The sequence below is a fragment of the Ranitomeya variabilis genome, chromosome 6 (genome assembly GCF_051348905.1).
Source record: "Ranitomeya variabilis isolate aRanVar5 chromosome 6, aRanVar5.hap1, whole genome shotgun sequence".
Classification (NCBI taxonomy): Eukaryota; Metazoa; Chordata; class Amphibia; order Anura; family Dendrobatidae; genus Ranitomeya; species Ranitomeya variabilis.
The window spans coordinates 29,485,135-29,498,822 of record NC_135237.1 but is presented as its reverse complement, the minus strand read 5'-3'; the positions used below and the strand labels follow the sequence as shown (position 1 = coordinate 29,498,822).

The window sequence follows — 13,688 nt, the reverse complement described above, 5'->3', positions numbered from 1 at the left end:
GCCAAATGATTTACAGCGGGGGCGACTGAGGGACCAGATGTTATACACCGGGGGTGACTGACCGGCCAAATGATTTACACCGGGGGCGACTGAGGGATCAGATGTTATACACTGGGGATGACTGACCGGCCAAATGATTTACACCAGGGGCGACTGAGGGATCAGATGTTATACACTGGGGGTGACTGACCGGCCAAATGATTTACACCGGGGGCGACTGAGGGATCAGATGTTATACACTGGGGATGACTGACCGGCCAAATGATTTACACCAGGGGCGACTGAGGGATCAGATGTTATACACTGGGGGTGACTGACCGGCCAAATGATTTACACCGGGGGCGACTGAGGGATCAGATGTTATACACTGGGGATGACTGACCGGCCAAATGATTTACACCGGGGGCGACTGAGGGACCAGATGGTTTACACCAAGATCAACGGCGACTGAATGAGAAACTGTAATTCAGTGATTAAGACGTGTCCTGATACTTTCCTCCATATACTGTATCACGCCTTGTTCCGAGAGTCCCTGCGCTGCCGCCTTCCTTCCTCGCCTTCTCTACTCTTTGCCTCCCGACACATGGACTCGTATCTATTGTGACTTTTTCTACCTGCCGTACGAGGATGATTACGCTTGCTGAGAACATGGTTGCTACGTCCTCCCTTCCTGTAATTACGGTTATCCATGCCAACCTCACGATCCGTGCCACTCAACAAACCTTTGTGCCCATTGATAACATTCCGCGGCCTCTCATGGGGTTGGTGTCACACGATCCCCTCCACTTCACTCTCCAGTCGAGCGTCACCGGGTTCTGACTCCAGAGACCCCGAGGAGTTCACCTTGCATGGTAATTACTGGGAATTAGTCCGCATGGCTAATTTTGTCCACTTCTCCATTGTGCAATTTTCTGTTTTGTAAATTTGATTCCCCCCCCCCTTTTTTTTTTTTTTATAAACCCATGAGCCTCGTGACCCCCGCGGTTCAGCAAATGGCTTTTTAGCTGCTTTCATCGTATTAAATGGACGCAGTAAAAATGTGTCGGGTCTTTGTGCCGAGAGAACACAAACAAAGCTCGAAGGTCAACGCTAAGGAGGAAGAACAGATCGTGGTGGAGAGAGATATCGTTATTAGTAGCCAGCAAGTTATATTTAATTTTGCAAAAGTGTAACTTAGAAGGCCGGAAAAAGAGACTTTACGCCCCGTCATTGTGACCCTCGGAGCGAGCCTCTTATATCGGCCCTCGGCAATGAAATGAGACTCAAGACGTCAGCCACAGTTGTATACAAATGGAGACCTTCACGTCCCAGCCTCGACGCGTTTCCATTTTTTTTTTTTTTTGGGCACGAAAGAGCGATTCCTCCCTAGATCTCGGGGCTCGTCACAAAAGGCAACATCTCCGCTGGATGGCACTGATGACGTCTGTCATCATTGTGTCCTTTTTAACCCAAAATCGCTCTGTGAACCCAGCTCTGACCTTCAGGATTTTACTTGAGACACCTTTAGTGAGGATGTCAGTATCTGAAGGTTCCAGATGGTGTCTTAATATATTTTTATTCCCTAGATCTTTTTTTTTTTCCTTTTGTCCGTCAATGAAATTCATTACAGCAAAGTTTGCACCAAATCATGTGGATTTTGTTGCACTGCAAAAGGTCAAATCTGAAAATCCACGGCACAAGTCATTCTACTCCTGCGGGTATTTTGTGGAGCGCTCGGATGGGATTTCTAAAAATGGAATCCGTTGTAACACATTGCAAATTTTACACACCATTGACGTCAATTGTAACAGCCTCAACGAACGGCAGCGCTTACTTTGTTGCCATCCCGGGCACACGTTGACCACCAGCATGGAAGACATCAGATCTCTGCCTACTGTCATTGAATCAGAGTCTTCCTGAACTTATGCTGGTGCTGGTTGCTCAGGTGCGAGGGTTTTTTTTTTTTTTTTTGTTTTTATAAATAAAGTTTGAGTGGTCTTCCACACAAAAAATTTGCTATTAAATTGAACTGTGAATGTTTCCATTTTCTGACGGCAAGCAGAGATCTTAAGACGAAAAAAGAAAAAAATTAATTAAAAAATTAATGAAGTATAGGACCCGTAGAGAGTGCATGCTTGACTTTTGTGGGTTTTTTTGTTTATTTTTTTTATTTTTTTGGGGGGGGGGCGGGAAGGGGGCTTAGGTAGGACGCGAAGCAGAAAAGTAAAAAAAAAACAAACACATTTTTTGCAAAAGATGTAAAAGTGCAGTTAAAGGAGTCTTTGGTAATACTTTGTTGTGGCGCTAGCGTGCCTTGAATTGAAAAAGTTGGGAAAAGTTTTTGTGCTTTTTAGATTTTTGGTGTCTCTCTCGCTCTCCCTCCCTCTCTCTATCGCTCTCTCTCTCTCTCGCTCTCTATCTCTCTCGCTCTCCCTCTCTCTCGCTCTCCCTCTCTCTCTCTATCGCTCTCTCTCTCTATCGCTCTCTCTCTCTCTCGCTCTCTATCTCTCTCGCTCTCCCTCTCTCTCTCATAAAATTTTGAGAAATAAGAGGTGAGATCCTCTTTATTCAGCAGCTCCCTGTACACAGAGCCACAGTGACGGCCATGCTAGCCGAACCCAACAGTGTGACACAGGAGCCCAGGACCTCAGTGCCTTTGTAATGTCAGTCATGTGGGTTGTTCCTCAACTTGGCCGAACTTCTAAGCACTCTGCCACACACATGAAGATGAAACGCTGCACACTTATAATTTATTTTTTTTTTTTCTTCTCCTTCCTCCTGCTACAGAACATGGCAATGGTGGTCACAACTTGTGAAGTTTTCAACTAATCTGTTTCTACCATTGGGAATTAATTCATTGCGTAAAATTCCTTTCCACCTTTCCAGCCGCCCGTTGTCACTCTCACCACTCTTATTTCTTTCTATTTCTATATAACTAATTTTTGTTACACTTTTAGATCAGTGGCATATTAATGAAATATAACTGCGATGATACTGATTACTATGGTCAAGATTGTATAGGGGGCGTATTATAGTAGTTATATTCTTGTACATAGGGGCAGTATTATAGTAGTTATATTCTTGTACATAGAGGCAGTATTATAGTAGTTATATTCTTATATATAGGAGCAGTATTATAGTAGTTATATTCTTGTACACAGGGAGCAGTATTATAGTAGTTATATTCTTGTACACAGGGAGCAGTATTATAGTAGTTATATTCTTGTACATAGGGGCAGTATTATAGTAGTTATATTCTTGTACACAGGGACAGTATTATAGTAGTTATATTCCTGTACATAGGAGCAGTATTATAGTAGTTATATTCTTGTACATAGAGGGCAGTATTATAGTAGTTATATTCTTGTATATAGGGGGCAGTATTATAGTAGTTATATTCTTGTACATAGGAGCAGTATTATAGTAGTTATATTCTTGTACATAGGAGCAGTATTATAGTAGTTATATTCTTGTACATAGGAGCAGTATTATAGTAGTTATATTCTTGTACACAGGGAGCAGTATTATAGTAGTTATATTCTTGTACATAGGGGCAGTATTATAGTAGTTATATTCTTGTACACAGGGAGCAGTATTATAGTAGTTATATTCTTGTACACAGGGAGCAGTATTATAGTAGTTATATTGTACATAGGGGCAGTATTATAGTAGTTATATTCTTGTACACAGGGAGCAGTATTATAGTAGTTATATTCTTGTACACAGGGGCAGTATTATAGTAGTTATATTCTTGTACATAGGGGGCAGTATTATAATAGTTATATTCTTGTACATAGGGAGCAGTATTGTAGTTATATTCTTGTACATAGGAACAGTATTATAGTAGTTATATTCTTGTACATAGGAGCAGTATTATAGTAGTTATATTCTTGTACATAGGGGCAGTATTATAGTAGTTATATTCTTGTATATAGGAGCAGTATTATAGTAGTTATATTCTTGTACATAGGGGGCAGTATTATATTAGTTATATTCTTGTACATAGGAACAGTATTATAGTAGTTATATTCTTGTACATAGGAGCAGTATTATAGTAGTTATATTCTTGTACATAGGGGCAGTATTATAGTAGTTATATTCTTGTACACAGGGGCAGTATTATAGTACAGTAGTTATATTCTTGTACATAGGGGGCAGTATTATAATAGTTATATTCTTGTACATAGGGAGCAGTATTATAGTGGTTATATTCTTGTACATAGGAGCAGTATTATAGTAGTTATATTATTGTACATAGGAGCAGTATTATAGTAGTTATATTCTTGTACATAGGGGTAGTATTATAGTAGTTATATTCTTGTACATAGGAGCAGTATTATAGTAGTTATATTCTTGTACATAGGGGCAGTATTATAGTAGTTATATTCTTGTACATAGGGGCAGTATTATAGTAGTTATATTCTTGTACATTGGAGGCAGTATTATAGTAGTTATATTCTTGTACATAGGGGCAGTATTATAGTAGTTATATTCTTGTACATAGGGGCAGTATTATAGTAGTTGCATTTTTACAAGCAATATGTTCATGTTGTGTATTTCAGGCTGGCGGCTCACAAGTAATATTCACCAATCCCCTGGAAATTGTGAAGATCCGATTGCAAGTGGCAGGAGAAATTACCACCGGCCCCCGTGTTAGCGCCCTGAGCGTTCTCCGAGATCTGGGCTTCTTTGGACTTTATAAGGTAACTCTCGTCAGCCTTTGCTATGAAGGCCTCTCTTTTCTTATCATATAGTTGCTCTTTACACAGACGTTATAGAAGAGGAAATCTCCTACAAGTCCATATGACAGATCCGCATTACACTGTAGACTTCTTCTCCCTGTACCATGAATCTGCCAGTTTCCAAACAAGTGGCAGAAAAAACTAGAGAATCGCAGGAATGTCTTACTGAGGTCTTACTTTGTAGCAGAAGGTCAGTGTAGACCTGAGCACATGGGATTGCTCAGGTGAGGTGCAGTAAAGCCCCCTGGTGTCTTCTCTGGGTAATTGTCGGCTCAGCTGGTGCCCAGGTATCCAGCCGCCTCAGCCTCACTCTATATACGGAGCGTATTATCTGCTGCCAGGTTCTTTTTAAATTAAGTGGAAGAGAACCTCATACAGTTTTTGGTCTTCTAGCGTGATGCCATGTCACCCAGATATACCTTCCGTTTATGATCAATGGAAGCATGACCTTAGTGACCCCCACTGATCCGAACATTAAAGGGAATGCCGCATTGGTTTATTGTGATGTCCCCTCCCCTGCAGAGCCGCGCTCCTGGCCAAGCAGGGAACTGCAGCTGACCTCCTTAAAGTTGATGGGGCAATTTTCCATGTTCATCTATGACCAGGTCTCGCTGCGCAGGGAAAACGTGGAATGTGACTGCACTGCATCGGCGCTGCATCCCTTTTATTCTTGGAATTTTGGGGTCAGAAAATGTATATAGGAGGCTGTATTACAGCAGCTGGCCCCATTATTACTACACCAGTGCCTCATCCCCTCTGTTTAATAGTCCCAGAGATGAGACCCCACTAATCCTAAACTGACAGCATATTCTAGTGTTGTTTCCCATCGCTTTATATAAATGTAACATCCCTTTAATGCACTTTAACTCCTATATGGCTAGGTGATTTTTTTTATTATTTATTTATTTATTTATTTATTTTTATTACTCCTTACCCCAAGGGTTATACTTTTTTTTTTTTTTTCTCCATAGCCTTTTGTGGGGTTGGTTTTTGCAGGATGTTGTAGTTTTGATTGACGCCATTCATTTTACCATATAATCTACTAAAACTAAATTCTAAGTGAAGTAAAGAGTTAAATAAAAAATAAAATTCCACCATTATTTTTTGGGTTTTGTTTTTGCATCGTCCATTTTGCAGCAAAATCTGACCTGCTAACATGACGGTACAATCACACAACAAGCGTACAAGATTTGTTTTTTTATTCGTTAGTCATGAACAAAATGTGGAACTTTTTTTTTTTTTTTTTTTTAAGCTTTTTGTCGCCATTTTCCGAGACCCATAATTTTTTGTATTATTCTGCACTTGGAGCTGTGTTAAAGGCTTGTTTTTTTGCACATGGAGATTTTTATCTTTAGAATATTCTGGAATAAATTACACTTTTTGATTGCTTTTTTTTTTGTTCGGCAACTGAAAAAAAATGTTATTCCTAAAGTTTTCGATTTATTTGTGTTTTTACAGTATTTATTGCACATTACAAGCACTTATTACAATTTACTGTTTATTCAAAGTTTAAGATATTACCACTTTTTTGTTTACGTTTTTGTTGCCTTGGAGACCGACCACCGCTGCTAGACCACAACTATGGCAGTGCTCACAATCTCTTCTATTCAGCTTGTAAGCAATATTTTGTAGCCATGCCAGAATCGCTGCTGCACTTAATCCCTGCTTACAAGCTGGACAGCAGCGGTGGTCGGTCTCCTAGGCAACAAGATATAAATGGAACAAAAGTGTTAAACTCAAGAACGGCTGCAAATTTTAATAAGAAGTAAATTGCAAAAGTGCTAGTAATTAAAAGCTGTATCTGAAAAATATCCATCTATGAAGATCGGAGAATAACCCTTTTAATTCTATTAGTTCTTTCAATTTCTATCAGTTTTCTCAATATTTTGCATTATTTTATTAAAATTCTAAGGGAGTAAATTTTATTTTTCCTTTTAGTTGCCTTCATAATAAACTTGTAGAAACCGTAGCCAATATTTTAGGTCACGTAGGTGTCCATTATGTAAATGGACCTTATCGCCCCCTCATCTAATAGTGCCTGATCGGTGGCGCCCCTTCACAGGTAATCCTTGGGTTTACACATCCCTGATTTTGCTGGAGGAGGTGGACAACCTTGGTGAATCACGGAGCGAGTTGCCGTCTATTGTTTGCAGCCATTGACTCCGAATGGCAATTATTTCTAGACCCTGTAAGATATATAAGGAAAAGGAAGGGGGAAAAAACGTCCTTAAGAGGGGGTGGGAGCGTATACAGGTGCCAGGAGCATTAAATAACCCCAGCAGACAAGGTGCACCTCTGTCTTCCATAGATGAAGGCTTCTCCCTCCCCGTCTGGCATTTTCCCCCTTGCACGAGACAATGTGCATTCACTGCAGGAGACCGGGCTAAGCCTGCGTCTCCCAGACGTGCTGGCTCCTTCTGCCCAACCCGACACAGAGGTGCCTTTGTGAGCGTAATTACTCTCCCCTTGTTGTAGAGATGGCTGTTTTCATGCAGGTACGGCCACTTTTTTTTTTTTTTTGGAATATGCAAAAATTAGCATGCTAAAGAAAAGTCCTCCGAGCCTGGTGGGTAATGAAACACCAACCCCCCCCCCCCCACACACACACACCACCACCTACTCCCGGCCGGGCATCCTACTTGGAGGAACCTGGGGACGCAAAGGGTTAAACACAGCTTTTTTTTTCTTTTTTTTTTTATGTTTATACTTCATCCTAATAAATGATCTCTCAGCCGGACATTCGTCATTTCCCGACAGAAGCCGGGACGTAACTCTCAGCTTAACACAATGGGCGACACCTGACGTGGCGGCCCGTAACCGCAGCCGCTGCCTTATTTTTAGTTGCATTTTTTTTTTCTTTTTTTTATATAATTAATTGGGATTTAATTCCTCGGCGCGATTTGTTTGCATTTCACTTTAACCACGGCAATAAATTATTTTTTTTTTTTAATCCGTTTTGCATTCATTGGACGAACGTGTTCACATACATGGGGGGTGGACATTTATGGATGAATAATGGCGCATTCTTTATGTGCACTGGGATGACAAGCCGCGGAATTTATTGGCACCAACAAGGGGGGGTTAATGGGGCAGCGACTTTATATTAAAGGGGAATGATTTCGATTGTAAGTTAGGAGCAGGGGGTGGTTACCCTTTTTTTTTTTTTTTTTTTTTTTTTTAATTATTATTTAAATATATATATATTAAAAATGGCATCACTATCTTGCGCACCTTTTAAAACTGTGGTGTATGTATATATATATATATATATATATATATATATATATATATATATATATATATATATATATATATATATATTCAAATTTTAAGATATATATTTTATTATGTATGTGTAGAAAAATCTGTGTAAAACATAATTGTACAACATGGAGTAAAAATATTGATGCTGATGAGTTTAATGAATTAGGGTGCGACAGGCTGCGCAGCCGGCGCTCTGACTTCCCCTTTCAGCCAATGGAAGCACAATTTTTATTTGTCACGTGACTATCGGCGGAGTTCGTCCCACTGTGACGCCGCACTGTTATTCTACCGATTATTATTCCACCCTAGCTACCCACATACAAGCACATTTGGCAGAGGGAGAGGGGAACAGGTCGCTGCCGGACAACTCTAATGGCGGCCTACCTCACTGGGGAATCGGATGGGTCATCTTTATAGGCTGCCCTACGCAAGGGTAGAACGTTAGAGCAGCAAGTCCGTACTCTGCGTAACCGAACATAGCGCACCGGACACAGAGACCAGTGAATTTAGGAGAGATCTGCCCCATCTCCCTGACGAGCCATTCCTACCTATCCCAAGTGACAAAAGGATCGGACATGTTGAAATCAAACAGCCCAATCGTTCTCATTCAGGGGATCTTTGAATTCCCCCCCCCATACAAATGTCCCACCGAAATCAGCAGGTTTACCCTACATTAATCTGATATGTAAGGACACAAAGATCACCTGTCAGGGCTGACGGGTCCAAAGCTTTCCAGTGCCCAAGTGATCACTAGAAAATGTGTTAAAAAGGTTAGACGGGGACTTGGCCACCTGTTACAGAATTGCTCCAGTGATCAGTACTTGACCCATCTTGGTTTGTCTCCCACGCAGGGCGCCAAGGCCTGCTTTCTCCGGGATATCCCCTTTTCGGCCATATATTTTCCCTGCTATGCACACATGAAAAGCAGCTTCGCTGGAGAGGACGGCAGAGTTAGCCCCGGGTATCTCCTCCTAGCTGGAGCCATCGCCGGTAAGTGAAACGCGTCTGTGCTCATTTAAAGGGGTTCTCCACTATGAATAAAAATCTTCCAACAAGTTAACATAAAATCGATCCACCCCCCACCAGGTCTGGCGCTGGTGTGTTATTTCCTGTTTGTGACCGCTGCAGCCAATCACTGGTAGTATGGTGGAGAGAGTGAGACGTCTCCAATCATTGGCCACGCGTCCCTGTGGCCGGATGTCATCCCTGCAGGAGGAATTAAGCAGCGTTAGAAGAGGACATGCGCGGGGCGGGCGAGATGTTAAAGGAGTTTTCCGATGCAACTTGCTTCTGATGCAGTCGTGAGCTGCAATAGACAACTCCTTTAAAAAAATTTTTTTAACCCTTTCTAAGTCTTTAAAAAAAGTTTTACTAAAAATACGATTACTCAGAATTAGACTTCAAAAAATATTTAAGATGGGGACACAGGTATGTATTATAATTTTGTGTCTTACCACATTGCCTTTAATATTAACCTGTCGGCTCTCATCCTGATGAGTGCCATGTATTAAAGGGTATGTCCAGGATTAGAAAAAAAAAGGTCTGCTTTCTTTCATAAACAGTGCCACCCCTGACTATAGGTCGTGTGTGGTATTGCAGCTCAGCTGTATTCACTTCAACCGGGCTGAGTTGAAAAAAAGAGACCCAATCCATGGTCAGTGGTGGTGCTGTTTCTGAATAGAGGCCATGTTTTTGTAATCCTGGACTACCCCTTTAAGTTCATGTAGTGGCAATGCGGAAGTCCTAACAAACTTTTTATTCTCGAAACAGTCACCGGAGACACGTTACCACATCCGTGGGCAACATGCATCAGTGACTGCAAGGTCTCTGCCAATGCCTGGACATAGGCAGAGACCTATCAATACAGGGCAGGGAGAAGGTGCAGGGGATCGCCTGTCCGACAAGTATGCAACGCAGCGGCTATTAAATCGTTTCTCTGTAACGCCGCAGTGCTTCAGAGTCCAACATGCCCAGCTGAGATCGCACAGCCAGTGCCCCATGCTTGTTGCCAGCGGACGGGGTAGCATGTATCAGCCGTCGGGTTCCTTTTAACAGGTTTGCGCCCCTGTGCAAGAAATGTGTGTAGGTCCCTCTACCTTTATGGCGACCAAGCTACAGATAGAGATATGTTACATAGTCTCCTCTCATTATTACATTGTTTTCCCGTAGTACATCATGCCCTCTCATTTATGTACAGCACCGTCCCTTAGTACACAGTGCCCTCTCATGTACAGCAGCACCGTCCCTTAGTGCATAGTGTCCTCTTATGTACAGCATCGTCCCTTATTACATAGTGCCCTCTCTTATGTACAGCACCATCCCTTAGTACATAGTGCCCTCTCTTATGTACAGCACCGTCCCTTATTACATAGTGCCCTCTTATGTACAGCACCGTCCCTTATTACATAGTGCCCGCTCTTATGTACAGCACCATCCCTTAGTACATAGTGCCCTCTCATGTACAGCACCGTCCCTTATTACATAGTGCCCGCTCTTATGTACAGCACCATCCCTTAGTACATAGTGCCCTCTCTTATGTACAGCACCGTCCCTTATTACATAGTGCCCGCTCTTATGTACAGCATTTTCTCCCACATATCGGATTGTCTTCTTATATGTAACTGAAATGAATGCTGTTGGAGCATGGGAAAGCTTCTTTTCTGATGGAGGTGGTTGATGGACTGGTCTTCTGGTCAGAATCTGCTCCATCAACAGTCATTATATACCTAACAAGAGAGGACTCTGTAATAGAGGGTGCTGTGAATAAAAAAAATAACGAATACACTATGTAAGAGGTGCTATACATGACGATGTAATTATGGGATGGGACTGTACATAACAGCGGATGGTATGCAATAAGAGACCACTCCATCCATAACTAGAGAGGGTGTTACATAATAGTGGATGCCACGTGCAGTAATAATGTCCCCCATACTGGGCCCATTCCTGGGATAATATCTCCCAACATGGCCCCCTCCTTGGTATAATGTCCCCTATCCTGGTCCCTCTCTTGGTATACTATCCCTATCCTGATAGCCTTCTTGATATGTCCCCCATCCTGATCCGCTTCCTGGTATAATGTGTGTCATCCTGGTCCCTTTCCTGGTGTAATATGAACCAACTTGGATGCCCTTCATGGTATAATGTGCCTTATCCTTGTCCCTCCATTCTGGTGTAATGTCCCCCCAGTTTGCTTCCCTTTCTGGTGTAATGTCCCCATCCATCCTGGTATGATATGCCCTATCCTGGTTCACTTTCTTGTGTAGTGTCCCCCATTCTGTTCCGCTTCCTGGTATAATATGCTTCATCCTGGTCCCCTTCCTCTGGTTACGTCCTCCATCTTGGATCCCCTTCCTGGTATAATGAGCCATATCCTGCTCCCCCATCCTGGTTTCCTTTCTGGTGTAAGGGCTCCCATTCAGCTGTAAGTCACTGGTGCCGGCAGGTCCCCTCCGCCTCTGGACCCCGGTGCGGCTACAGTGGTGATATGTCCGCCCCTCTCCCAGAAGACGCCAGCTAATCCCCGTGCCCGATCAGCTGCTGCTGTGCCCATGTCCTATTCTAATGAACTGTAGACCTGCACGATACCTGTCGATCGCGCACATGTCTCGGCAGGTGTGTCGGATTGCAAATTACACAACAGTCAGATCTAGAAGCCGGTTCCGGATCCAGATGAAACGCTCTGCATCCTCCAGGTCCGTTGTCTCTCGCCCTGCGTGCAGCTTCTCCCCAGGCGCTGCTGCAGGCGATGGCTGATGCGTGTAGGTACACCGCAGTGATGGGTGGTCTCCTCGTACATTCTTCACATATTTTGATTGATTTTTACTGAAGCAACACAAAATATTCTTTGGAGTTTACATGGCTCCCTTATCTGGATCTGTGGTGATAAGTGTAGTGATGTGGGTGTTATCGGCAGGCAGGAAGGTGCAGCAGGTCCCAGCGCCATGTAGAGATATGCGCTGTCAGGACTTACTGGTATATAGGCATGGAAAATTAACTCCTTCACTGCCCAGGACGTTAAGACTAGTTGAACACTTCTGACCTATCCCTAAACTATATATAAACATGTAGGCACAGACTACCTTTCTGCTGTTCCTTCACACTCCTCCCTGTGCTTCTGTGTCGGAGGAGGGGGCTCCCTCCTGCTGAGCAGTGGGGCTCCCCCCTCATTTCCAGCGCAGTGGTATTCCCTCTTCCACACCCAACTCATGTGCAGTGGGGCTCCTCCTCCCCTGGCCCCTGCGCGGTGGGGCTCCTCCTCCCCTGGCCCCTGCGCGGTGGGGCTCCTCCTCCCCTGGCTCTTGCGCGGTGGGGCTCCTCCTCCCCCGGCTCTTGCGCGGTGGGGCTCCTCCTCCCCCGGCTCTTGCGCGGTGGGGCTCCTCCTCCCCCGGCTCTTGCGCGGTGGGGCTCCTCCTCCCCCGGCTCTTGCGCGGTGGGGCTCCTCCTCCCCCGGCTCTTGCGCGGTGGGGCTCCTCCTCCCCCGGCTCTTGCGCGGTGGGGCTCCTCCTCCCCCGGCTCTTGCGCGGTGGGGCTCCTCCTCCCCCGGCTCTTGCGCGGTGGGGCTCCTCCTCCCCCGGCTCCCTCTCTTTGACTTCCATATATAAAGAGAATATAATCCTGTAACTTCAGTGTTGCGGCTGATCGAGAACCACTAAATTTGGTTTACTTTGTAAATGTGAGACGTAAGAATGCCGCAACTCAATAGGTATGTGCACGTCGTTCTAAAGAAGCACTCCGTTTTTCTTGATATAAGGACTTATTCACACTTTTTTTGTTTTTCCATTCATTTTACAAAGCTGAAAAAATGCAGCAAAATGAAATGAGACTTTTGAAAAACCATAAATATTTATATTTTTCTTCAGACCTTCAGCGTGTCAAGTATATCGGTGTTTTCTGCAGGAGTTTTCACTCAGTCAAATGAATGTGGAGAAAAAAAGCATGTGAAAAATGCTTCAGAAGTGTGTGTAGAGTACGCTGCGCTTTTTCTGCCAACACTCTGGATTTTGGTGCGGAAAAATCATCTGGAAATGCTCAACATTTGCACATAGCCATACTGTGCCATCCACCTGGTCGTCAGTCAGTCTCTGCACTCCTTATATACACCGCTCTTCGTGCACTTCAGCCTCTTGTTTTATTCCCTTCAGCCTCTACCTTGATTCTGATCTCTCCTCCTGCGTGTTATTCCAATACATTCTGCTATAAATCCCAGGATTCATCAGTGCAGCAACAGGTCCAGTTGAAATCAAATTTTTTTTTTTTTAGCTGGACAAAAAAAGTTGTCTGTACAGCTGATTGCTGCCGGATCCATTCTAACTGCTAATTACTGTACATGTGAACATGGCCTAATAGTAGCTGTGTAATGCTCATCATAACCTGTGATCGTTGTTCCCACCCCCTGCTCCCGTGGACATTTCATGTGGTTTCATCCTATAGGAAGTTCTGGTAACTGAAAAGGTGACTCCTCCAGAGAACAAAACTCCATGTACCGTAATACATCGCGGGGTACCAGTGAGTCACCATGGCAGCTTGGCAGGTCTGATCTCCAGGATGGACCTTGCTCAGAACGGTGATTAGGGTACAATGGTTAATCAGGGTGGGTGACTGACTAAACACATGGCTGTAGCCATAACCCTGAGGCCGATTGAATGTTCTCCAGCAGCCCCTTCTTCCAACTCTTCTAAATGCACAAATACTCAGCCAACA

At 43.7% G+C, this 13,688-nt stretch overlaps 1 protein-coding gene across 1 annotated transcript in view; it reads left to right on the top strand.

The window, feature by feature from the left end:
• SLC25A13 (solute carrier family 25 member 13) overlaps positions 1-13,688 on the top strand; it is a 92,441-nt gene that overhangs the window by 68,708 nt on the left and 10,045 nt on the right. The window contains exons 14-15 of the mRNA XM_077268120.1: positions 4,542-4,682; positions 8,837-8,975. Of these exons, the coding sequence (XP_077124235.1) occupies positions 4,542-4,682; positions 8,837-8,975 (280 nt within the window). The remainder of the gene's footprint in view (positions 1-4,541; positions 4,683-8,836; positions 8,976-13,688) is intronic.